Here is a 26,875-nt window from a genome sequence, read left to right as displayed (position 1 = left end):
CATTCACTGAGTTTCACTCCATCTTGGCCACAATGGCTAAAAACAATCTGGGGATGGAGTTGATGCCCATGCGCACTGTAGTCCAGGGGAGGAGCCACCTATCTCGTGATACTTCGAAGACTCTTCCAGGACAACAATGTGCAATCATCCGGACCCAACACTAGGCGGTGATCTATGCACAGATATGAATGTCAGCAGCCCTACATGCCAAGAACAGATGCATACTAGTAAGTAGAATATTCGATTTCTTTCCACAAGATCTTTCTACCATTCTGGAGTGTCCTCTTCTTCGAATAGTGACTTGGAGATTAATGCTGTGTGCACTCCTTATGGAAGACTGATTGTGAGCTGTGGACCCGAAGTTTCTTTCCAAATCTTGGTGAATGTCTTTCACTGGACATTTGTGGTAGCTGAGGGACGTTTGCCCTTTATCCTTTCATGGTAGAAGGTGTCCGGTTATAGTTCCCCAATATTGACCACTACCCCATGTCTTTGTCAAAGTCATAGTGCCAGCTGCAAGCCATTTTCGTCAGTTACAAAAATTACAGGCCTATCTCCCTGTTGCCTTTTCCAGCTAAGGTGGTTGAGCGATTGGTCAGTGCAACCCTCTCTAAACCTCTAGAACAGCGTAATTTACTAGAGAATGATCAATTTGGTTTTCGACCAGCTCACGGGACCGAAACGGCCCTGGTGACTGCCGTGGACGAGCTTCAGAGGCGTGCAGACAAGGGACAGACAGCGTTCCTGATTCTGTTAGATATGTCTGCCGCCTTTGATACGGTTAACCACAAGATCTTGCTGAACCTTTTATTTGATGCTGGGGTGAGAGGTAACGCTCGGACATGGTTTCGATCTTTCTTGCAGGATAGGCAGCAGGCAGTGTCTCTGCCCCCTTTCAATCTGTGTTCAATCAGGTGCCTTATGGAGTCCCACAAGGCTCGGCAATTAGTCCCATACTTTTTAACCTCTACCTAAAACCTTTGATCTCGCTTATTAAAACCCACAACATCCAGGCTGTGAATTATGCTGACGATACGCAGATGATCCTCTCCTTTGAGGGAGAGGATTCAACATCGGTGGAAGCTTTCCACAATTGTCTGCGGGATACGTCACGGTGGCTAAAGGATAATTCTCTCCTGTTCAATGCTGGCAAAACGGAGGTGCTTTTTAGCGCTGGGAATAAGATCTCCCGCCCATTTCCAGAAAACGTTTGGCCTCCTGAAACAGTAACTAAAGTACGACCTGTGGCTTCAGTTCGCAATTTAGGGGTAATGCTTGATCAAAAACTTAGTATGGAGACTCATGTAAAAAAAAAAAGACTGCCTGCTGTTTTGCTATTCTTCGATCTCTGTGGAAAATCCTACCACTTTTACCATTTCACGCACATGCTCAAGTGGCAAGGTGTACAATCCTCAGTAGATTGAATTATTGCAATGCTCTTTTACTGGGCTCCCCTGAGTTTCTCTTGGATAGGCTCCAAAGGGTGCAATCAGCAGCTGCCAGATTGGCTCTGGGACTTCCCAGAAGAGCACATGGACCGGCCGCCCTTGCGAAGCTGCACTGGCTACCTTTGCGACAGAGGATACAATTTAAAGCCCTCTGTCTGGTGTTCAGGGCTCTTCACGGAATCTGCCCTGCCTCCCTGCAATCGAAATTTACCTGGTACACACCGACCAGGCCCCTTCGGTCTTCCTAGGCTGGTGAAAGTACCCAGATTTAAGAAGGCTACAGCAGGAGGCAGATCCTTCGAGGTGGCAGCTGCTAAACTATGGAATTTGCTCCCACTCGAGATGACAAACCGCGGAGCTTTTCCCATTTAGGAGAAAGATTAAAACCTGGTTGTTTCCGGAGTAACTAGTTGTGTGGTCCTTGCTCTGTCCGACACATGTTCTTGCCCATGAGTTAGTTAGCGCCAGGATGCCTGCAAGGTGACAGTGTGCTTTAGAAATTATAAATAATAATAAGTGGGTTGCTATTTTGGGTTGCTATTTTAGGCTGATCATGTCTTTATACCTTCAAGGAACAGAGGCCGCGCCAACCCCATCCCTGGAGTGAGCAAGAGCCAGACTGACGTTGATTCCAACGCCAGAAGGGACTTAAATCACGATGTTCATTTCTGGCGTTTCTTTTGGGCCACAAGGTGATGTTGAGGACTGGTAGGGGCCACTAGACCATTTAACTGACCAGCTTGAGGAACAGACTGTTGAATGGACCTGGGTGATGCCAGTGGTCTGAATACATCATTTAACAGTGGTTTGCTTTTTCCCCCTACCATGGCTACGGAGGAGGGAGTTTCCTAAGCTGTGGTGGTGAGGAGGGCAGCAGAGGTCCTTTGCCTCATCTCCCTATGGTGGCAGTCAGGACTAACCCCCTGACAGAAGTACTTTAGCCTGCGGCTTCCTATTCTGAATCCATTTTGCCATTGAATGAAGCCCTCACGGATGATGTTCTGAGCACTTGGTCCATGCCCCGCACAGGGCCTCCTGTGGATATGCAGATTGTTTGCTGCCACCGCCTTGCTCCGGGCGGCCCAGCATTCTTAACCCAACACCCCTTTCCTGAGAGCTTGGTAGTCCAAGCCTCATCATTAAAAGGTACATTCCCTTCTGCTTTCCCAGGGAATACAAGAAATTGTACCACCTTGGGAAGGTGATGTTCTCTTCCTCTAGCTTGGCATTGCGGTCAGTGACTACCTCATGCCTCTTGGACCGATACTCCCATACTATCTGGGATACAGTTGGGCGGGTACTGCCTCAGTGCCCACAGGAGGCCTAGGCCATTCTCTCGCAAGACATTGCAGACTGGAGAGACACCGCCAAATTCGACATACGATGTGGACTGGACGCCACCGACTCACTGGTAAAATGATTGCCACGTTGATAGCTGTTAGACGCTGCACCTGATTGGAGACTTCTGGCTTGATGTCAGTTTTTATATGGACATGCCCTTTGATGGCACTCTTCTTTTCGGCGACAAGGCAGACTCTGGGTTTGAGCGCTTCAAGGATTCTTGAGCTATGGCCAGATCCTTGAGCCTCGCAGCTACCTTGTCCACCTCAGTCTGCCTATTGACCTTTTTGTGGCTTCGGAAGGGTCACCCCACCACATTCTGTCCAGCCTAGCCTCCGAGTCACTCAAGCGGTCCATCCTCTGCGTGGCCGCGCACGTGGACCCAGCGTCCTCGTGGGTCAGGAAGCCAGCGGGCGGGCCAGTCCACCCTTTCCCCCAGTCACTGCTTCGAAACCTTCCTAGTCTGCCGTTCCAGGCTCCTCACCCGCCTGTCGGAGGCAGAATCCGCCATCACCTCGTCCACTTGCAATCCATCACAGCGGACAGGTGGGTTATGCAAATAGTCCGAAGGGTCGACTTCCTCCCTCCATGCCACCTTTTTACGATTGCATGTCGGAGGATCATTTTTGCACTTCTCCACCAGGAAGTATCGCTCTCTTGGCCAAGGGAGCTATAGAGAGGGTCCCTGTGCCAGAAGTATGTCATGGTGGTTACTCCTGATACTTTCTGGTAGCCAAAAAGGACTATCCTGCATCCTATCCTAGATCTCCGGGCCCTCAACTTCTTCCTCCGGAAGAAGTTCAAAATGCTCACCCTAGCCCAAGTTCTGTCTGCCCTCGATCCGGGAGACTGGATGATGGCATTGGACTTGCAGGACGCTTATTTTCATATCCCCATCATGTCGTCCCACAGACATTAACTTAGATTCATTATGGGCCACAAGCATTTTCTGTTCACTGTGCTCCCTTTCGGCCTTACCAGTGCCCCTTGGGTGTTCACAAAGGTGATGGCGGTGGTCACAGCTCATCTGCGCAGATTAGGGGTTCCAGTCTCCCCCCCATCTCGACGACTAGCTGTTGAAGGTGGGCTCGCCCCAGGCTGTAGTCGCCGACCTCCTACATTCGCTAATGTTTACTATCAATGTGCCAACATCACACCTGACTCCCTCTCAGACGCTCCTTTTCATTGGGGCAGTTCTGGACACAGTGCTGTTTCCGGCCTATACTCAGAGCAGCGAGTCTGGGATATTCTGGTTATTATACCGATGTTTCAGCCTCTATCCCGGGTTTCGCTGAGAATGAATGACTCTGTGGCTGCTGGGCCTCATGGCCTCCTTCATCCTGCTGGTGGATCGTGCTTGATGGCATGTGTGGGCCTTGCAGTGGGATCTGAAGTTCCAGTTGGCGCAACATCAGTGGAAATTTTCCGAGTATGTCCATATATCGGAGGGAACTGCGCACCAACTGCAGTGGTGGCTAATTAAATCAAGATTAGGTCAAAGGTATATCCCTCTCCCTTTCCCAACCTGATCTAACGGTGGTGACAGATGCTTCACTTCTGGGATGGGATTACCACCTGGGAGAGGCCGACATCAGGGATGTCTGGTCTCTGGCGGAGTCCGGCCTCTTTATCAACCTTATGGAGCTCCGGTAGATCAGACTGGCACTGAGGCATTCCTTCCCTCTCTCAAGAGGAAAGTGGTGCAGGTGTTCACCGACAACACCACCGCCATGTGGTACTGCACAAACAGGGTGGGATGGGGCTGCTGACCCTTTGTCAAGAGGCTCTCTGCCTCTGGGCATTGCTAGAACTTCAGAACATAACCCATCGGTCCTCCGATCAGACTGCACGTTTGGGAGGATCTACCTTCAATCACCTTTTGTATGATTGAGTTTATGATCTAAGTGGCCAAGGGTGTCCCCCGACATAGGCCCCATGATTGCTATGCTGTAGTATCCAAACTTCACATATAAGGCCGAAACCAGTCTGGGTGTGCTTGTGCTCCCTTCCAGAGTGGGCCTTGTCTGACAGTTCAAGGTGGATGGACTGTTATCATAAGGAGCCAGATCAGTAGAGGTTTGTATAAGGCTAGCCGTTGTCCAGCTATATGATTTGAGGTTTTTATTTTTATGAAAATGAAAAGAGACTGTGAACGTTCACTTTTTAGTGTGGAACTCCTTATCTAATGTTTCATCGCCATATGAATTTTGTGCCTCAATGTACCTAGAAGGAATGTTTGTATGAGTGGTCAGCACACACAGCAACATAATACGTAGCCGATATAGTGTACACCTGGGATTTCCTCTTGACTGAGTTGTCCAGAGTGGCACAGAGGGTGGCAAATGATGTGGCGAAATGCTCCAAGGGCAACTAACAAATTTACCTGAAAAAAGATAAAAACATCTGCAACACGAGACTAACAGATAGGAGATAAAGATCCTTACTATGAAAGCTACAATAGAGCCAGTACCTCACAATGAAAGTAAAGTTGGGCTCCTCTGAATATGTTTCTGATCCCAAAGGAAAAATGGTGACTGGAGGCCAGTTTTGGATGTAAGGGCGCTGAACAAATATAGAAACATACTTTCTGAATGTTGACAATACTGTGTAGCAGTCCATAAACAGTCAAAACAACATGGCATCAAGAGATCTGGAAGAAGCATATTACCGTCTGCCAAAGTACATCCGGATTGTGGTAGCCTGACTACACTATCAGTTTATAATACTGCCTTTCAGCCTCAATTCAGCACCTAGGGCCAGATGTAGGTAAATACTATTTACAGATTCCTAAATACCTAATTTTACCGATTCGGTAATTAAGAATCGGTAAATAGTATGTAGGTAAAAAAAATCGGTTATTTTTACTGATTCTGTAATATTCGTTATTACCGATTCGGTATTTACCGAATTGGTAATAAGGAATACCTTTCCATTCATTCCTGTGGGCCTTGGAGGCCCATAGAAATGAATGGGAAGCCATTCACTATTACCGATTCGGTAAATACGAATCGATAATAGGGGCAGCAAATTCAAGGGTGGCAGGGTGTCACATTGACACCCTGTTGCACCCCTCAATCGTGCATGTGTGCACATGTGGCGCACATACATGCCCTAAGGGCATGTATGTCTGCCACATGGCACTTTTAAAAAAGCACAAAATTGCTTTTTTAAAGGTATTCGATATTTACCACCAACTTGTAGTTGGTGGTAAATAATGAATCCTTAAATTAAAAAAATGCACTCACTTGAGTGCTCCCTACATAGGATTTGAGTATTCGGTAATTTACTGATTCGGTATTTTAAGGATTCGGTAATTTATCGATTCCTTAAATTACCGAATCGGTAAATTACCGAATCCTTAAATCCAGCCTCCTACTTTAGAAGAAGCTAAATACCGGTCGGTAACTGGAAAACTACAGAGTTTCGGCAGTTACTGACCGGTATTTAGCTACCTACATCTAGCCCTTAGTGCTTTCACAAAATACCTGGCTCAAGTAAGTGAATTATTTTCCCATCAGGTGGTAAGGTAAGGTTATAGCATTGCCTTTACAACTAGCTGATAAAGGCCTTTTCGTTATAACAAGCGTCGGACGCTACACCTGTTTCGACGCTTGGGCCTCACTCTCAGTCACAGGACATCTACCTCAAAGCTGTCAAGGGTGCTGTTTTGGGGGGCAGACATATGGTCTGAAAGACTAAGATTACCTGTCACATGAAATACAGGAGAAATTGCTATTTCACATTAAAAACACAAATTCAAAAACTTTGATAAGTCCGAATTAAAAGGACTTTTTCAAAATGTTGTCTTCCTGCACCACTCATTCCACAGTGACCCTCCAGGAGGGGTTAGACAACCAGTACCTGCAACACTCATTCCACAGTGACCCTCCAGGAGGGGTTAGACAACCAGTAAAAACAAGTCTGAGAACTGAGACAACTACATTCAAGTGACAGAACAGATGAAACAGGCAATGGGTTAGTGGAAATGCCAAAACCAATTATATATGGGTCATGACCTCAATAAAATCAACAAACTCCTCCACGATCGGAATGAGGGCGTACTTAAAAATCCTTTCAGTGTGGAAGAATGGACACTCCAAGAGCGACAATTCCACATAAATGTACTGCAGCTAAAACCGTTCTTGCCCATCATAAAGGAAAATGGTCTAAGAATAAGGGTGGACCATATGATCATTGTATACTACAAGCAAGGAGGACAAATATCAAAACGACTATCGAGAGAAACACAGCAATTATCGCACTGGGCTCTACGTCACAACATCAACCTCACTGTGAAGCATTTTCTAGGCTTCTGAAACCAGATGGCGGAAACATGTAAGCTGCCACAACTGTGAGATGGGCTCGAACGAACTGGGCATAGCCTGCCAAAAACTGGACAAACCCCACATGGATCTATTGAGAAACTGAACTGCGTCAGTTACTGAAGGTTTGCAGTCAGATGGTAATATCTGGAAGCAAAAGGAGAAGTGTCTTCTATTTCTTAGTTAGAAAAATGTACTTTAGCTTTTCTCCCAGTGCCACTCATACCAAAGTGCTGCATTCATTGGCTTGCTCTAGCTTGGACCAGATAGTTCTGGTCCACAAACATTTGGGACTCTCTCAATTCAAACACCAATCCATGTCAAAGCGGATTCCTGCTGTCCAAGAACCAAGGTCAGATCTTGCACTACAGCGCCACTGCACCAACATCTTTGTTGCTATAGACCTAAAAGTTCGTTTCTTAAATATACTGCCTGCTGGCATGAAGGCTCTGAAAGCAGTAAGAGCCACTTCCTTAATAAAAAATCTACTCATTAAAGTAGAAAATATTCTGTATTTGGGCTGAAAGACACAAAATAAATTCACTGTCAATGCATCCACATGAAGTACGGTTATCTGTTGGGCCAAATTGAGTTGGTTCTTAGATGTCTAACAGAGTCCATCTAACATCTATATCCAGGTACTCTGGAATCAAGTGTCAAAAATATATGTTTATTATGACCATGGTCTTTAAACAATACAGTGAACATAACGCAGAATGGAGTATGCACCATAAATTCATACTTATTTTTTAAAACTTGTCCATTAAAAGATCATACACACCATTATCAAAAGTACAAAATTCAGTAAAAGTTACAATTATCTTAACTTATTTTTGTATATTAAAACCTATTCACCTTCTTACTACTCCAAACGATTTCATTCCGCTAAGATCCGTACAGTACTACATATTATTCTTTGGCTCTCAATGCACTCAGGGCCACCTTTATAAATTTCCCGAGGGCAATTGCGATATCGATGTAGGGGATTTCTGTTAAGAGGCTGACCGCCTGCGACCTTGTTTTTACATCATATTTTATAAAAACTGGGCGCAGCCAAAGTTTTCTATGTTCTAGGAGTGTCAGACAATCTAACATGATATGCAGCAGGTCTCCCTTAGTTCCCAAATTACACCTGCAGCGACCTTCCTGATCTAACATTTTTATTTTAAGGTCTGTTTATTAGCCATGGGTTGATCCCAATTCGAAGCCTCGGGATCTCTTGCCTGAGTCCACGATTGGGTAATCTATCAAGGTAGGGGAACCAGTTTTCTTGGGACCAAGCATTTAGCATATGCGCCACTGATTTTTTCTTTGTTAAATAGCCTATATCAAGCAGTTTGGAAACTTCTTTTCCCCTTTGCTTCAGATTACCTTTGGTACTAGGGATTTGGTATGCTCCCAGGTCCAAGTCGATCTCTAATGAATTACAGATTCCCTTCAATTTTTCCCTACTGGCCTTCGCCCATTTTAGCTCGCTTTTCTGAATTTCATTGCAACACCAGTATGCTACTTTTTTACTTTCAGGGTCTTCTAGTCTCTTCCAGAATCTGATCACAGCCATCTGGGTTAGTATCACCCAGGACATTGTGCCTATTTCAGTTCTGATGGCTTGTATCATAGCAGATTGGGGGAGTGATAGGAGCCTTTTTATGCAATTCCCCTCTATCACGTCCCAAGATCCCTTACCGCTCAAATAAAGGATCTCTGCGCCATATAAAACTTGGGGGGGGGGGGGGGGGGGGGGGATCATTGCATCAAAAGCTCTAAGCAGTGGTCGGTGTGACATCTCACCATAGTCCCCATTAAACCTTTTTAGGCCACATATGGAAGAGAGTGCCTTTGCCTTTTGAGTTTCCAAATGGGTATTCCAATTTAGAGTCCTATCGAACCATATACCCAAATATCGGTACTCATTAACTGTCTCCAATTTGAGATCACCTATGTACCAACTGAATCTGCTTAACTTTTTCCCAAAGCATAGGGTTTTAGTTTTATCCAGGTTGATAGTTAGAAATTTGCTGGCACAATATGTATTTGAAGGCATTACGCTTCCTTTGGAGGCCCCTCTCAGTCTGATCTACTATTACCAGATCATCCGCGTACAATAGGCAGGGTATCTTGTTTCCATCCATTTTAGGGCTGGCACTACCCTCCACCTCTAGATATGCCGGGAGATCTGACAGGAAGATCGAGAAAAGCTGGGGGGCCAGCACACAGCCCTGTCTTAATCCATTAGCAATGGGTATTTTTGGGGTCAAGGAGCCCACCGTATCTTTAATTACTTGCCCCCAGTTTTCCCTGTGTAGTTCTTTTATTATAGTAAGTAGGTCTTTTGGAATATTTAACTTCTTTAGGGTCTCCCATAGGCAGGCCCGATCCACAGAATCAAAGGCTGCTTTGAAGTCGACGAAACAGCAGCATAGCTTGCCATTTTGTTCCGTCGACTTCCTCGCCATCGCCCATAGAGCAAATCCGCGGTCTATTGTGGAGTGGCCCGCTCTAAAACCACCCTGTTCTATGGGAATTATTTGGTACTCGTCTGCCCATGCATTCAGTTGTTTCAATACAATTTTAGAAAACACTTTCTCACCTATATCTAGGAGATTAATCAGCCGGTAATTTTTTGGCGCCTCTTTGCTCCCTTTCTTGTGGATTGGCCTAATTACGGCCCCCTTCCAGGTTGGAGGCATCACCCCTTCTTTTAGTACTACCTGGAACATCTTGGCAAGAAATCTTGCCCACCATTTAACCTCAGTCTTCAGAATTATTGCAGGAAGATTATCTGGGCCTGCTGCCCAGGTTAGCTTAAGTTCTTTTATTGTGAGCTCAACTTGTTCTTCATTAAATTTGAATAAAATGTCTTCTGAGATTTCTTACCATGTTTTGATCTCTATCTCCTCTCTGGGAGTCCTTGCCCCGTACAATTCCCTTATGTACTCATCCCATGCTGCCTCACTTACCACACAATTTAGTTCACCATCTGTTGTTCCAGCTACAGCCTTTACTAGTTGCCAAAATTGCCTTAGGTTTTTGTTCTCTATGGCTTCTAATAATTCTAACCAGCATTTTTCTTTATATAACCTTTTTGCAGAGAGTACCATTTGCTTGAGTTCTTTTTTCTGCTTGACTAACTGTTCCTGTCTCTCTTGTGTAAAGTTCTTTTTTTGTTTCCTTTGTGCTGCTCTTATCTCCCTTTTCTTATTTTGGCACGCCACAGAGAACCCTTTACCACGGTTTGTTTTACCCTTATGGGATTATCCCAATTTAATTATATCTTTAGGCATTGCACAACTTCTTCTAATTTTCCAATAAACCATTTCAGATTTTTATTCTCACAGTTTTCAGGTGCCATTTTTGTTTGCATGGCCTTCAGTTTTTCCATATATTCCTCAGTTAAACGTGTCGTCACGCGTTTGGGGTACTCAACCTCCTGGGTAATCACTGTTTCTCTCTGCAATTTCCTTCCCCCCGATATTACTATGTGTAGGAGTTTGTGATCACTCACCTCTTTTTGATCTAACTTAAAGTCCCTAATTTGGCGAAAGTTCCAGGCCTGCAGGAATATATAGTCAATTGGCCAGTTCTGTTGCCCTTGGATAAACGTTTTTCCTGCCGGTGAGTCTGTCTCTGTTCTCCCATTTACGCAGTGAAAACCCCTGCCTCCTAGGGTGTGTATTAATTCTAGGTCTTGTTTCGAAGTTTCCCCAGCAGGGAACCTTGCCGGGTTTATTCCGTATACCTCTAACTGTTCCCTATTCCAAAGGTCAGCCTTTTTTGGGTTTAGTTTATGATTGAAATCACCCATTATCATTATTATGTCTGCGGGATAATTTTCTAGAGTACTGTCTACATCCTCTTTAAAACACCTCATTTCCCTTTCATACTCCTCCCCATTGTCCCACTGCATGTATACATTCATTAAAATCAACATTTTATAGTTTAGATCCACCTTCATGAGTTCAATTCTGCTTGATTGTACCCATTTACATTTTGTATTCAACAGTTTTATTTCCCTCATTACTTTTGTTGATACCAATGTCATCAGCCCCCCCGAGGGCCTCCCGCGATTTTTCTTTATGGCAGGCTGATGTATCTGGGCATAACCGTCAAGGGTTGGGGTGTCGTCGCATAACCAGGTCTCTTGCAGGCAGGCAATGTCCCATTTATTTATGGATTCCTTTACATATTCCCATTTTTGCTCGTTGCCTAGCCCATTTACATTCCAGGTTAAGAGACCTAGTTCATGCGAACCCCCTCCATCCTATTCAACGTCACTCAGAGCACCTTCTTCGTCTGTATCCACCGAATTACTTTCATTACATACTCCCGTGCGATAACTATGTAACGACCAGTTGCCCCATGAGGAATCATTCCCTGTGTTGTCTATTACAATGTTCAGAGAGCTTTGATCTCCTTTTGTTTCTTTATAGAGAATCACATGTCTCTTCTGTAGCCCGGCATGCTGTTTTAAGAAATTATCTTTAGAGGTTTTCATATCTCTCTCTGGGATAATCCTTATTCGCTGTTGCGTTATCTCATTTGAGGCTTTCAGGATTGCCCTTTTTACCAGGTCTGAATAAAGGGTGATTTTTGTTATTTCCTTTCCATGCCTGTTTCCTACAAAGCCAACATGCTGGAGGTCTTTAGTACCGATCCCCCTCAGACTGCCGCATTTTGCAAATGCGGCCAAGATCAGTGCCCTATTCAGGGGATTAGTTTTTCTTGTCTGCTTCTCTTTCCTCCCTGCTGGTATCAGGTCCAGAAATAACCATTTGTTATCATCTCTCTCATATAAGTTCGTGTTTATTTCATGCGCTTGTTGGCTGGTGAATGTTCTCCCTCCTTTCCGACCTTTATTTCTCATGTTGGGTTCTTCGTGTAGCTGTGATCTTACAGACCTTTGTTCAGTACCCCGTTCATCCATTAGCCTTACTTTTTGTCTCGTCGTACGGGTGGAGGGCGGGTTCTCAGTTTCCTCCCTGTGAGTCTGCTTTTTTCCTTGGTGCTCTCGGGGTCTTTGGGGTCATTGAAGTTTTTGCCTCTACCTGTGTAAGTCTCTGTGTTATAAATGTTGGGGCTGAGGCATTTAATCCTGACTGCACCCTCCCCCCCCCCCCTTCGTTGTTTCCTTCCCTTTTCTCATTCCTACATGTTTCATTTGCCTGGGCTTTCCTATCCTGTTCCTGGACCCGAGTGTGACATACCCACCGCGCCTTTTTATCAGCATAGGTCTTTTTGATATGTACACATTGTCCATAGATTCTGCAGCATCCTTTGCTGTTTGTTCTGTGGGTTTAGGCGATCTTTCAAGGATTACCATGCTTTCTTCTTCTGGTATTATCCTGTCACTTTCCTCATTTGGTCGGGATATATCAGTTGGCTTTACCCTGCTTGGCAGTTGGCTCTTTATTTCTCAGAGTTCTTCTTCTATTTTCTTTAGATGTTGTTTCTGAGCTTTCATCACTCCGTTGTTTGAGAGGGTTACTTCCAAGATTCCTTGAAGTGCCTTCTGCAGTAACAAGATTAAATCCATCAGCGAGGATGTTGGAGTTTCAGAGAGCACCGAGTCCTGTGTGGTATTTCTGACTGGGTTTGCTGGGTAACTAGTCCTTGGGCTCTCTTGATGTATTGGGGATTTTGGCAGTGGATGGTGCTGCTGGAATTGATCTGGTGCACCTCCCCAGATAACGCTCTGGTTCTGGCCTTCGTTTCCCCTGTGATCTTCAATCCCTGGTGACAACAGTGAGAACATCTTTGGCGATGATGATAGTCGAGGCGCCGAGATTTGGTGATTTTGGCTCTGCAGTGTCTGGTTTAACTATTTGCGGCTCACCCCATCATCCTCGTTATCAAGATTAACTTGTTCCTGGAGTTCTCCCTTATTTGACCGTCTTTGATTTTCATCTAGCAAGCCCGAGTTTTCACCAATTTCTCCGCCAGTTTCCACTATTTCTCCATCTATATCCGATGTTATTGCGGGGTTTAATGATTTATAATGTGTGCCTACAAACTCCTTTATGGACTTTGACGCTGCTGTGTTCTCTTTCTGTTTATTGGTTGTTTGATTGCACCCTCTTTTTGCCTTCTGGGCATTCTTCGTTGCTCTTTTAACTTTTCTTTTCTTTCGTCTCCCCTTACTATTTTCCATAGATGATGCATGACTTTCCTGGCTTTCATCCAGTGATTTTGAGCCCTCCAAAGATTTACTCCTTCCTAGTTCATCCAGTAATTTTTGCCCTCTTTTAGGTGCCATTTCTAGTCAAAAACTGATGTTATACTAAGGGTGGTAACTCTTAATTATTAAATTTACTTTTGTTAAAAGTTGTTCACTTACCTCTGTTCTGCCTTAGTTGCCTTCCGCCTGCTGCCTTGCCCCACTGATACTTTCTGTAGAATTTAAAGTCTGCGACTTCTCCGTTGGTGTTTGGTCTTCTGAGGGCTGGTGCTTCAATTACATGCCCTTTCTTGCCAGCTTATAACTCCGAGGTTTCGCAAGGTATTGCCTTGCAGACTCAGCTGGATTCACTGATCCAGCTAATAGTCCGAGTCTGCAGGAATGGGGGCTGAAAGGGGGCTAAGTTGGGGCTGGCGGTCAGTGGCGTTCTCTGCCTCCGCTGCGTGTGCAGAGGCTCGGCGAGCCCTCCTGCTCGCGCCGCTCCCACTCCCGCACCCGCTCCCCTCGTCTCTCCCTGCCTCTCCCCGAGGTCTCCGCTGTTCTCCGAGGCAGGGGAGGAAATCTTTTTCGTTTAGCCCGCTTGCCCGCCTGCCGCTGAAATCCGGCTGACAAGGGCTTGCTCCGTGTCCTCTTGCTCAGAGTCCCCGCGCTCCTTACTCCACTCTGAATTTCAGCGATCGCCGCGCTTGGTCTGGCGGGGCGTGGCTTTGGCAAGGTACGGCTAGGCACGACAAGGCGAGTAGAAAGTACTCGTAAAGTAGAAAATATTCTGTATTTGGGCTGAAAGACACAAAATAAATTCACTGTCAATGCATCCACATGAAGTACGGTTATCTGTTGGGCCAAATTGAGTTGGTTCTTAGATGTCTAACAGAGTCCATCTAACATCTATATCAAGGTACTCTGGAATCCCACTGGCAGCTTTATTTTCAGCATGAGTTGGCAAAGAATTAATGTGTGGATTATTATGAATATATTGTCGCCTAAAAACAAAATTCACTAACGTGGGATTTAAGTACACCCCTGGAATAACTCCAAAAAAATCCTTTCCAGCCGATTCATAAGGCATCCCTTCGAACACTTTCACTGAAAACTGCCTTCTTAATTGCTATACCTTACGCAAAAAAGTATGAGAATTACAAGCTTTCTCTGTTAACTCACCATTTTTTACATTTTATAAAAGCAGTATGACTTTAGAATGAATTTGGGGTTAGTTGCCAATGAAACTAATATCATTTAATTTAAACGAAAAGATTTATTTGCCGACTTCTTTCCACAGCCTTCAACTGTGGCAGAAAAGTTGCTGGATTCCTTACGCATTATATAATGTTTAGAATTTTATATTGATAGCTCAATAAGATATCGTAAAGATTGACCAGTTATTTATTTCTTATGAAAGTTTGAATAAAGGTGATTAGCTATCAAAAGGGAGCATAACTCCATAGATAACATTTTATCTCTTACTGCCATGTTAGATGGGCAGACCTTTGAAACAGGGTTGGGGACGATTAATTAAGAGCATTGCAGCAACAACTCCACTTATTTCAGGAGTATCAATGCAAGATATCCACAGAGCAGCAACATGGTCTTGAGCCTACAACTTTGCCAGACACTACTGTCTAGCCATTCAGTCAATAAGTGAAACTGCAGTGGGGCAGGTGGTATTGATATATATAGATGAATATAGATATTTTCACTGAAAACCCCAAGGTCAAAGTAACCTTATAGTTAGGTGAATGTCAGTGACAACATTAATTTTTTGACCTAAATAAATACCTCATGGACATTTGTCAGTTAAAGTTAACACAGCTAACTGTAATTTGCGCCCTCTGACATGCCCTGCTTATGGGATCACTGATGGCATCTCGTGGATCACATTGATGACCTCATCAAATGAGTGTTAGTTTGTTTTATAGTTTACATAGTGGTGGGTTACTACCATATTACTTTTCTACCTAATTTTGTACAGCCTGTGTCCAGCTAATGGTTATAAGTGTTTGCAAAGCTCATGTGCTTCTAATGTATCATAAGTATGTAGAGGTATTGAGCACGATATACATTTTTGTGGAAAAGAGTAACTCTGTGTGCCGATGACAGTTGATGACTTTTGTTCAGCATGTTTTACACAGGTTTCTTGGTCTACAGAAAGTTTCCAGCAGGGCAAAGACAACTTAAAACATAGTAAATATTGTACGTAGCCTTGACTTATTAGACAATTGTCTCGGCATGACAATTTCTACACAAGATAAGACTTTGTGCACCAGTTACTAATCTATGTACATGTGCTTGTTTTGCTTCATAAGATGGGTGATCTGTAAAGGTTTCACCGCCATATGAAGCCTGCAGGTAGGATGGTATTTAGCACCTTCAGACCTTGGTTACTTAAAGTGAAAGGTCGCTCTTTGGACAAATTTTGAAAGAGTCTACACTGTTTATAGTAGATACTCTTTAATACTCTGTGGTGTTTTCCTCATGAGAGTTTCACTATCGGCAAACGGATTGGGGCGGAGTAAACTCTCTCCATTGAATGAACAGTGTTAATAGTACCTACTCCTATCCACTTCATTTCTCACAGTAGGTTCAATGACTGTGAGGAGTTTGATACTGGTAAACGCAGTCGGTAGTAGAGCATTAATTATGTCACATGGCTCGAGTATCTGGAGGAACTTTGTTTTCCCTGAACAGCTGTATACATATTGAACACCGTGTGCATTACAGGTTACCCTTTTATCTGTTGATAGTCAGCATTAACTGTTCTACCATTAAGGGTATGTTATAGGGTCAATGTTGAACATAACACAAGCTTGCTTAACCTATGGGTTTTTTATTTATGATGGTAGTAATTATGCTTCACTATTATTCTGAGCTATTTTGTACTTACTTTCAGTCCTCTAATGCGTACTAGTTTATAGAGTAATGTGTGCAAAAGAAGCTTGGATGAGGTCATCAGTGATGTCATGAAACATGCTATGAGTGATGTAAAATGTGAGGTCATAAGCTTTGCATGGCAGGGGCACATTCTGGTGAATTTCTGTAGTTTTTTTAGTTCAAAACATTAATGTTGTCACTCACAAATTCACCAAACTCTAACGTTACTTTAACCTTTGTTTTTTTCAGTAAAAAATATATTTATTAATTAATCCCGAAATACTGTAATGAGTGGTGCAATATGTTAATTGTTGCAGCCGGCAAATCAAAAGAGGCGCCCTGGGTCAATCAGAAGCCTTCATTTTTTGAAAACGACCAACCATCCAATATACCCAACTCTTTAATTTTCGTTCCCGACCCTCATCTCTATTTATACGCTAATTTCTCAAACATGGCAGAACAGATTTATACCAAAGCAAAAAAGCACCCTTTTTGAGTAAAGTTCCTACTGTTTACCAAATTTGATGTAATTCCGTTCCGCTGTGCTTTATTTTTAATCGGGGAGCAAAGTTTCCTATGAGAAATCATTGTTTTGGTCTCAACCTTTTTCTTAGAGCAGAGGTTAGTTAACTTTCTGGGGGAATATATTGTGACGATTCATCAACCAGAGCCAAAATTAGCAAAACAAAAAACTCTCTCTACCTAACTATAACTATTGTGTGTTTGTGCGCAAAAATGTGTGTGTGTGTGTGTATATATATATATATATATATATATATATATATATGTGTGTGTGTGTGTATATGTATATGTATGTGTATGTGTATATGTGTGTGTATTTGTGTGGCCCACTGGGGTGTAACATAGATTATAAAAATAATTTTACGTAAAGAGATTAATAATTTGTTATGGCAATGAACTGTGAAACCCTATTATAATTACATTGATTTGTTAGAATAGTTATACATCAATCATACATATGACTTTCATAAATTGTAGAATATAATTGGGGTTTATTTTGTTTCATATGAAACAAAAATGTATGGAATTTAGATTTGCTCAGAGGGATATGAACTGTTAAATTGTTTTAAGCCTATTGAAAGTACCAATATATATTACACTCTAAGATGACTGCCACGGTAAAATGCATGCATGAAGTCAAACGATGTTTTCTAAAATTATTGTCCTGATTGAAACACAATTGTATAAGAAAAAAAAGTTTGAGCCCACATGGTCAACGTCGTGACCAAGGTGCTTTGTAAGCATCGAAACTCGTTGGTGTTTGTGCCTCTGCTTAAATAAATAAGCATATTGAAAAACTACTACCAGAGTGCTGTGGGATCCTTTCTACCAAGTGTCAGGAACAGTGTGTGTGAGAAAAGGTTACAGGGACGTTATAGTTAAGTTCAGATTTTACACAAAACCACAGAATTTCAGCAGCTATCTAAAGAAGAATGGGGTTTGGGAGCACACTGCCTCACAGTCCCAGCACAGTTCGCCCCTTTGAATCCTGGTAAATGCAGTACACAGTTCAAACTTTCTTCAAAATTAGCTGGAGTTATTCACCAAAGTGTGTGCAGACATTGCTGTATATCTCTAGACAAGTTTTCTGGGTTGAGCCAGTCTCTAAAGAACTGTGACCTGTGCACTAAGCAACTATAATTCGCACCTCCCCCCCGGCACAGTTTTCTCATAAATATTTATGCAGCAAATGTTGCAGTGATAATATCAATGAGGTCATAGAAGATTTCATAAGAGCAGTGCATGGCAAGGGTGAGAGTTGTTACCTTAGGGCAAGAGTTATGGTTACTTGAGAACTATAACTGCTAAATGTGTGTAAAATCTGAACCTAACTAGACCGTCCCTATAACCTTTGTTTTTTTTCAGTGAATTTCTAGGTTTTTAATGCTATTTCTGAACTATAATGTCCCTGTAACCTTGGTGTGTAAGTGGGTGAGTGTGTGGTGGGTGAGTGTGTGGTGGGTGTGTCAGTGCGTGTATGACTGACTGTGTGGCTCTGAGTGGCTGTGTGGGTCTATAAGTTAGTGTACGAGTGACTGGGTGCAAGTGGTTCTCTGGGGTCCTTAAAGGGTGTGTGAGTGGCTGTAAGAGTGTGCAAGTGTTTTCTGGGTCTGAGTGGGTGTGAGTGGTTTTTTGGATGTGAGTGCCTGTGACTGGCTGTGTGGGTCTGTGAGTGGTTGTGAGAGTGGTTGCGTTGGTGTGTGAGTGCTGGTGTGGGTGTCTGAGTATGTCTGTGAGTGGCTTTATGGGTGTCTGAATGGTTGTGTGTGAGTGGGTTTGTGACTGGGTGCATCTGTGGGATATGGATCCACGGATTGTCACAGATTCACATAGTGGGGCACGCTGAGCACAGCCCCGAAACAAATTGAGGGGCAATTTCTTGCTCCTGATGTGGGGACAGGGTCCCTTACAGGCCCTCTCATCGTTCCCATAGGGTCTGAATACCTCTATCCTGACCCCTTCTATCCTGTTTACACTTCTGATAAGGAGTGTAGGCATTCATCACATAACACCTTTTGATTCCCCCTGCGTGCGTCTCTCTCCTACACCCATCCCCCATCGCCCCCCCCCCCCCCATCCTCTCCAAACTCCCTCTGCCCACTCCAAACCCCTTCCCATCCACTTCCTCTGCCAGGTTGTACAGTAACTGATGTGGACTTGGATTGGTAATTTGAGGGGTGGATGAGAATGGTTCTGCACTGGCCTCTGATGTTACATGTTTGGCTCATGCATTCTCTAATGGCATTCTTTTTTTCTCTTCTTATAGGAAGCCCTTGCATTCGGTCAGGGACAGGGCTTCAAGGTAAGTTCACATAAAGATTTCAAGGTTAAACCCTGTAATTGGCAGTGCGGGGCTAGTCTTTGTGCTATGTATTACTTCAAGGGAGCCCCTATAATGGAGTATAAAATATTGTGTATATCTTGGAAGTAAGTCCATTTAATTTAAAGTCCAATACCGTGAAGCACTTTGAGATCTGTCACTCATGGTTAGGTGTCAGGCCCAGTACCAGATTTTTAATTGAAGTGAGCTGACATTTCGAGTAAGGCCTTAAACAGCTTTCAGGTGAGCTCTCTGTGTTTGGATGCAAGTTTCTATGTTGGGGTTAGCAGCTAATATTCCATAATTGAAGCATAAGGTAACGTGCCTCAAGGTGAGCCCCATAGTATGGCTTCAAATATTCCATGTTTATCCTGTCGGAATGAATATAGCAATGACATGCTGTCTCTGTCAGATTCATAGTGGGTTTATTCCCAATCCCTAAAATTGGGCCCAGTGTATTATACAGAGTCACTTGTGCTGGCAATGCCTTTTTTGCTGGCATTGACTTGTATACTTCTTCCCTCACCTGTTCTCTTGATTTGTAGTACTCCTGCTTTTATGATAACAGGTCTTAATTTAGTGCCTGGACATCAGTTATTGGACTTGTCAGAAAAACATGCTTAGGGAATCCCTCCCCTTTCTGACATAAAGCAGGATAGAGCTAATTTGACAATATAAACTCTTATACTGTACCAGTGGTTGATTACCATCTTTAAAATACATTAAAATATGATGCACCAAATTGCATAGTGATTCAACCCCAGAGTTAAAGGGGGAAAAGTTGTTCTTAAACCTTTCTCCCAGTTAAATTCTATTTTATAAAAATGTTGTCCTTCTGTGCCCTGTATGCAGACACCATTTGCAATCTTGGATAATCCTAGTTTCCATCTATGCGTCACCTAAAGAAATACCTTATCTCTATTTCCTTGGTAATAGAGTGTGCGTTTAGGGACATCCTTACTGCCTGTGCCTTTTGTATAGCCACCCTTTGTGTGCTTAAGGAGATTTGTAATTTATTTTTCTCTGGTGAGAGCATACAGTGTCATATGGGGAAGTCCTTGTGTACAGTGGCCCTGTATCTCCTGTAAGGATAATAGTGTATGCTTTCAGGGAAATTCTCTATTGCCCCTATGTCGGCGAATTCCTTAAATGCCCACTCCCCAGAAAGTCTTCTTTAGGGAAACCACTTGTGGAACAAATGAAATTGTTATGCTTTATGGAGCCAGAAGTAGTTTGGGGAAGGGGCAGGAGTTATAAATACTGACTGGTAAAAACATCTTTCAATATTTACAGACATCTATTAGGGATTTGCTCATTTCTTGGCCATTACAAGATTTTTTGGTATTACTAGGAAGTGCATTGCATATATTGTTCTAGGACGTAAAGTAAACTTACATTTGGTTTCCTTTTTCGGTAACCTACATTTTCTTTTGTTTTTCTTGCAGACCGAAGACATAAAAGAGATTGCCCAGAAGACGCAGGCCTTGCCCAAGGCGAATAGCAATCGACCACGGGTTGTCATTTTCACCCAGGGTGAGAATGACACCATCATGGCTACAGGTAACATTCAGCACTACATTAAAACACGCTTTGTCATCCGTGGTGGTGCTGCGGGATTAACCTGATTCAAGCATCTGTGATTTGAATAAATATGTGGATTTGCGTAGTATTCATCAAACCGCATCAATCTTATTTTCACTAGTACAGTGCCAGTACCTTTGCTTGGAATCCATTGGCTTGCATTTTCAGTCTTTGAGCTGCCAAACGTTCTTTTCTTTTGTCATCATTTTTTTTATTTTATTTTTTTTATTTTAAAGCTAACCTGTATTCTACATTTTGGTTGGATAGCACAGATTTCTGGTGCTGTACTCTTACTTTGGGTACGTAGGTGCTTTTAATAGACTGATTTGTGAACTAGCTATTTGAGTAAACACTGGGACACAGCAACATGCTGGTGGGTTAGTTGAGACTATAGCACGATGTACGCTTGAGTTGCTGGTTTGCATCATGCATATCAAGACACGCAGATTTGAGGTAGACTACTACATTCTCATTAACTTGAAGCCAGTTTCTTAACATTCATGGGTTTGCCAGAGAAGGAAGTGCAGCAGTACTGTAGATCTGTCCCTGGGGCATATATCACCGTAATTTCTACCAATCTGCTGCGTGTGAACATGTTCTACCGGACTAATCCCCTGCCTCGCTCGACTCCACCTGTCCGATAGCACCCAAACACCATTCCCCAAACTCTGCTGTTGCTTAATCTACTTGTGTCGATGCAGGTTAATGTTTGGAGATTCAAACTGTTGGTCCAGCTTTTGCCTTAAAATGTTTGCTATCTAATCTCTATTTTTGATGTTAAAAAAAGTAATAAATATGTAGCTTTATTTCGGTCAGTAGGCTTTAGTGGATTAGTTAGAATCATCCAAACAAGCATGTTTAGGATCAATTCAATTTTCTTAGTCTCCAGCCATTTAACTTTTTTTGAAATTGTGTTTATTGAGATTTTAGGTGAGCATGTACATCATACACGGATAGCATCAATGATCATGTACAAATCAGAAAAACAATGCAATAACACGTGGCAAAAGGCATTTATATCAAGTAAATGTCATGTGATTATATCTGCAATGAACAATAGATTATCATGTGTGCTATCATATACACCATAGAGTTAATGTATAGTATTATTTATTTATTTAAAGTGTATTTAAAATTATCTGGAGGCTCATCAGTTAATACGGTTTGTAAGTATTGTAATAATGGTTCCCATATATCCGTAGGTCGAGATGAGGAAGGGAGTTCCTCCGCACAGAGAACCAACCTCTCTCTGCAACTGGCTAAGTCTTGAAGCCATTGTGCAGTCGTTGGAACAGCTGTGCTCTCCCAAGTCATTTCTGCTCGCATTTGGCCATTAGTAGAGCCACTTTGACCAGTTTGCCCACGACCCCCTTCACAGAGGACACCAATCCCAGCAAACAAACATGTGGGGAACATTGCAACTCTAGATCAACCATTTTGGATAATATTCGGATCACTCCCACCCAGAGTGTGCAACTCTGGGACACTCCCAGGACAAGCGCCAAATGTCAGCGCCTGCCGCTTTGCATCGCTTACATAGGTCGTTGTCCCGTACCCCATATTTAAATAACTTACTGTGAGTATAGTACACTTGATGTAGATATTTGAAATGTATCCTGCGGAGATTACCATTCAAGGTTAGGTCCCCATGAGCTGGCAACAGTATTCCAAGTCTGGTAGTGTCAAAGGAGGGTCCAGATGAGCATTCCATGACTCTAAGCTTCGGTTGTGGGGTTGTGGCCTCTCTTCCCTAGCAGCGCGAAAAAGCTTAGTGAGAAGGTTGTGTCGCTTTGGGCTTGTAAGCAGGGCGTGGAGTGTTTGCAGTGGTACCGGTTCCGCAGGGAAGGTGTGGTAATGAATTTGTAGTGCTTTCTTTAATCTGTTAAAGAGGAACGTAAATAGTGATGTTTTATTCTTTATGTAACTGAGATTGTCATGTGATAAAAAAAACACGCGCGCCAAAAACAGGTCTTGCATTTTAACTATTCCTACCTGGTGAAAGGCGCGCATGGCACCCATCTCATGTGTCACCAACAAATTCGAGTGGAATGCAATAGGCAAGAGAAGGGAGTACAATGGCAGTTTACCAGCCATGCGGACCAATGTCTGCCATGCCCTTATAGTGGCGTCAACTGTGTTAATTTGTGTGCGGGGGGCTGTTTCTTAGTGTCAGCATGGACCCTAAAGGGACAGGGTGGGCATCTCCGTCCTCTATCTCTGTGTGCGGGATGAATTCATGGGCGCCGATCCAATAGTGCGCATATTGTGCATGTGCGCATAGGTAATACAAATATAAGTCTGGTACACTGAAGCCCTCATGTTTGTAGTAAATAAGCGTGTTCCTAGACACCCAGGCTTGTTTTCCCCCCCAGACAACCTTAAGGAGCAAAGAACGCACAGTATTAAAAAAAATGCTTGGTGAGCGGAATCAGTATGTTGGTAATAAGAAATAAAAATTGGGACAGTACTACCATTTTGATTAACGCGATACGGTCAGCCAGGGACAGTGGAAGTCTCGCCCAGTTGTCCTCCTGCCACTCCAGTTTGGCACACGCAGGGCCGTAATTTTCACATATCACCTTGTCGTGGGTCTCTGTGCACCCATATCCCCAAGTATTTCACGGGGTCCAAATACCACTCAAGTGGATATTCCAAGTCATGAGGCGTGGTGCACTCCGTGAGTGATACTATCACCGATTTGGATCAGTTTATCTGCAGGTCGGAGAAGAAACCAAAGCGGATAAATTCCTGCAGTACTAATGCAAGGAAAGTGTGGGGTTCTCGTATAAATAGCAACATATATTCTGCATATAAGGAGATGCTGACTGGGCGGTGGGCAAATTGAAGAGCCGTGGAGCGATGACGCTGCCTGATGATGCAGGCAAGAGGTTCAAGTGTCAGTGCGAAAAGAAGAGGCGATGGGGGACACGTTCTCCTGGTAATGCAGAAGAGGTCCGATGTGCTACCCTCCATCGAACAAGCTCTGTGAGATTAGTATACAGCAGTGTTATTCAATGAATAAACCTAGGTGGGAAGCCCATACGACGCAATTTGTGAAACCAGTAACTCCACTCAATAGAGTCCAATGCTTTGATGGAGTCAAGCATGACAGCTGTTGCCTGCAGCCCGGGGTAGAGTATGTGAAATGTAGTGAAGAGAGCACGCAAGTTCTGAGATGTAGAGCGAGTGAGAATTGAGCCAGTCTGGTCCTCGAGGACCAAGCCCTGCATTAACGGATGGAGTCTAGTGGCTAATATTTTGGCCAATATCTTGGTGTCCGTATTTAGGAGAGTGGCCGGTATGATTCGCAGGTGTGAGGTGGTTTGTCCTTCTTGAGTAGGGTAATGATCAGAGCTTCCCGTAATGTGGGTGGCAGTTCACCAGAGTCATAGGCATCAGCGTACATTGCTAATATTTGGGGCGTGAGCTCCTCCGCGTACTCTTTGTAGAAGTTGCTGGGGAAGCCATTTGGACCCAGGGCTTTATTATTTGGGAGAGACTTAATGGCTGTGCACACATCCTCCTCAGTGATCGGCTGACTGAGAAACTCCCTCTGTCCATCCGAAAACCAGGCGTTGGCAATGCCGTAGAAATATGCATCCATATTGTCAGTGTCAGCCACCCCCTGCGTAGTGTATAGTGATTCATATGTGATTCCGAACTGTTCTAAGATCTCCGGGGTAGTGTAGTGGTCATGGCCAGTGGCATCCGTGATCTTGGTAATAGTGTGCTGGGTCATGCAATCTTTGATCCTGCAAGCCAGATGACGTCCCGGCCGCCCACCCTCATGCCGCCGAGAAATATTGGTGAGCGGAATCAGTATGTTGGTAATAAGAAATAAAAATTGGGACAGTACTACCATTTTGATTAACGCGATTTGATTTGGTCATATCTTGGACCAAATCTGGCAACGCGACTGCCCGGTCAGTTCTCTTTCCATCTCCCCATGTCCATGGTCGGATCACTCACTGATCACCCTATCCCTAGCTCCCGTCCCACCAGCCAAGCCCACCCCTGCGAGGAATGTCTGGGCGCGCTCATGGAATCGTGTCGACATCGAAGCACTATCGACCCTCCTCTCTTCTTCCAGTCCCGACCTGACTGCGCTACCCTCTTCTGGCCAGGTAGACGCCATCACCGATTGGCTACGAGCCGGGTGCGACACTGTCGCCCCTCTAAAACGCATCGCAACCAAACGCTCTAAAGATGCAAACCGTTGGTTCTCAGACGATCTAAAGAACCTAAAACTCGTTCTCCGCCAAGCCGAACGACAATGGAGACGAAACTACTGCCTCATTGCTAAAACCAGGTATACTGAACTTCTTACCCAGTACAAGAAAGCCATATTAGACACAAAGAAAGACTATTTCTCCTCAAAAATTCAACTAGCGGAGAACCGGCCGAGAGAAATCTTTTCTATCATCCAAGACCTCGCCTTCTCCGACAGAGCTTCACTCAAACCATCACCCTCTCAATCACTATGCGATTCCCTTAATCACTTCTTCCTAGATAAAATCAGTAAAATTAAAATTCCCCCCCCATCCCCGACCTTCACGGACTACCGACGTCCCCCAGCCACCGCTCATCTGGACTCAATTCCCCCCCTATCGACCGACTCATTTCTTTCCATTCTCCCGTTGGTCAAGTCCGGCTCCCCGCTGGATCCCTGCCCTGCTTACATCTTAAAGCAGATTTACACCTTCTGCCCCTCACCACCTTTAGCGCTCCTCAATAGCTCACTGACTCAGGGCATCGTTACCCCAGCACTTAAATCAGCAGTGATCGTACCGATCCTCAAAAAACCTGGAGCGGACCCTTCCGACCCTGCTAACTTCCGTCCAATCTCCCTCTTGCCTTTCCTGGCAAAGGTATTGGAACGACACGTGGTCAAAATACTGAGTGACTTCGTGGAAAGTCATGGGGTCTTGGCCCCAAGACAGGCTGGCTTCCGCCCAGCCCACTCAACTGAGTCCGTCATAACATCAGTTCTGGATAACCTCCGACAAGGAATGGACACCAATCAACATCAGGCCCTGATCCTCCTAGATCTTTCCGCCGCATTCGACACCGTGGACCATACCATCTTACTTTCACGGGTCGAGGCGGCGGGAATTCGAGGAACAGCCCTACTATGGTTGTCCTCCTTCTTGAGCGGTCGGACTCAGGCGGTTCGTCTGGGAGAGTTCTCTGCGGAATCTTTACCCATCCAATGCGGTGTCCCCCAGGGTTCCTCACTATCCCCCCTTTTATTTAATCTCTACATCGCCCCCCTTATTTTTGCTTTACAGCAGCTGGAGGTCTCTGTGTACAACTATGCAGATGACCTCCAGCTCATCTTCCACCTGTCCTCTGCCCCAGAGTCCATGTCTAAGGTTCAGTCCATCATGACCTTTATCCAGGACTGGATGAACCTCAACCACCTGAAACTCAACCCCGATAAAACGGAGTTGGTGTTGACAGGTGGTTGCTCCAGTCCCTGGTCCCCCTCCTTCCTGCCCCCATCATTAGGTCCCCCACCCACTCCAGTATCCTCTGTCAAAACCCTTGGCTTCAAAATCAATAACCAACTTTCCTTACATTCCCAAGTCTCTGCTGTGGTGTCATCAGCCTTTCTGTCGCTCAGGACTATCCGTAGAGTCTCACGATTTTTCGCCCCAGACGCACTCAAACTAATTCTTCTGGCCATGGTGACATCTCGCCTAGATTATGGCAATGTCCTATACCATGGCATGCCTGACTACCTCATGAGGCGCCTCCAGCTGGTTCAAAACCAGGCCGCCCGGCTGGTTTTTAACCTTTCTAGATCGCACCATGTTACTCCTCTTCTTCTTTCCCTCCATTGGCTCCCTGTCCGGCAGCGCGTCTTATTCAAGCTCGGCTGTACTATCTTTAAAGCCAGGACAGGCTCCGCCCCTTCCTTCATCAACTCAGCTATACATTCCTATACTCCGTCACGAGACCTCCGATCCTCCTCCCACCACCTTCTCGTGGTTCCCCGTTTCAAACGGAAGAAATGGGGTGGTTCCAAATTTGCTACCACGGGCCCAGCTTTCTGGAACTCTCTCCCACTGTCCCTCAGATCCTGTACTCAATACCCCCTCTTCCGCAGAGATCTCAAGACTTTCCTCTTTACCCAAGCCTTCCCATCCTGAATCTCTTCACCATTCCCCCTTTTCCGACCGACTGAGTAGCTGTTATCAGTGAGCGCCAAGAAACCGCCAGGTGTACGAGCGCTATACAAATCCCTTCAAATTCAAATTCAAATATATTGGATCTCCCTCTCAGCTAGCTCAGTGTA

The 26,875-nt window shown here is 44.3% G+C and overlaps 1 protein-coding gene across 4 annotated transcripts in view; it reads left to right on the top strand.

Moving 5' to 3' along the window:
* ADK (adenosine kinase) overlaps positions 1–26,875 on the top strand; it is a 723,202-nt gene that overhangs the window by 594,951 nt on the left and 101,376 nt on the right. For all 4 annotated transcript variants that reach the window (XM_086921819.1, XM_086921818.1, XM_086921821.1 and 1 more), the window contains 2 exons: positions 18,943–18,978; positions 20,442–20,556. In XM_086921819.1, the coding sequence (XP_086777945.1) occupies positions 18,943–18,978; positions 20,442–20,556 (151 nt within the window). The remainder of the gene's footprint in view (positions 1–18,942; positions 18,979–20,441; positions 20,557–26,875) is intronic.

This window comes from Lissotriton vulgaris, chromosome 5 (assembly GCF_964263255.1).
Source record: "Lissotriton vulgaris chromosome 5, aLisVul1.2, whole genome shotgun sequence".
NCBI classification, from domain to species: domain Eukaryota; kingdom Metazoa; phylum Chordata; class Amphibia; order Caudata; family Salamandridae; genus Lissotriton; species Lissotriton vulgaris.
Note: the sequence above shows the minus strand (reverse complement) of the source record. Positions and strands in the feature narration are given on the sequence as shown.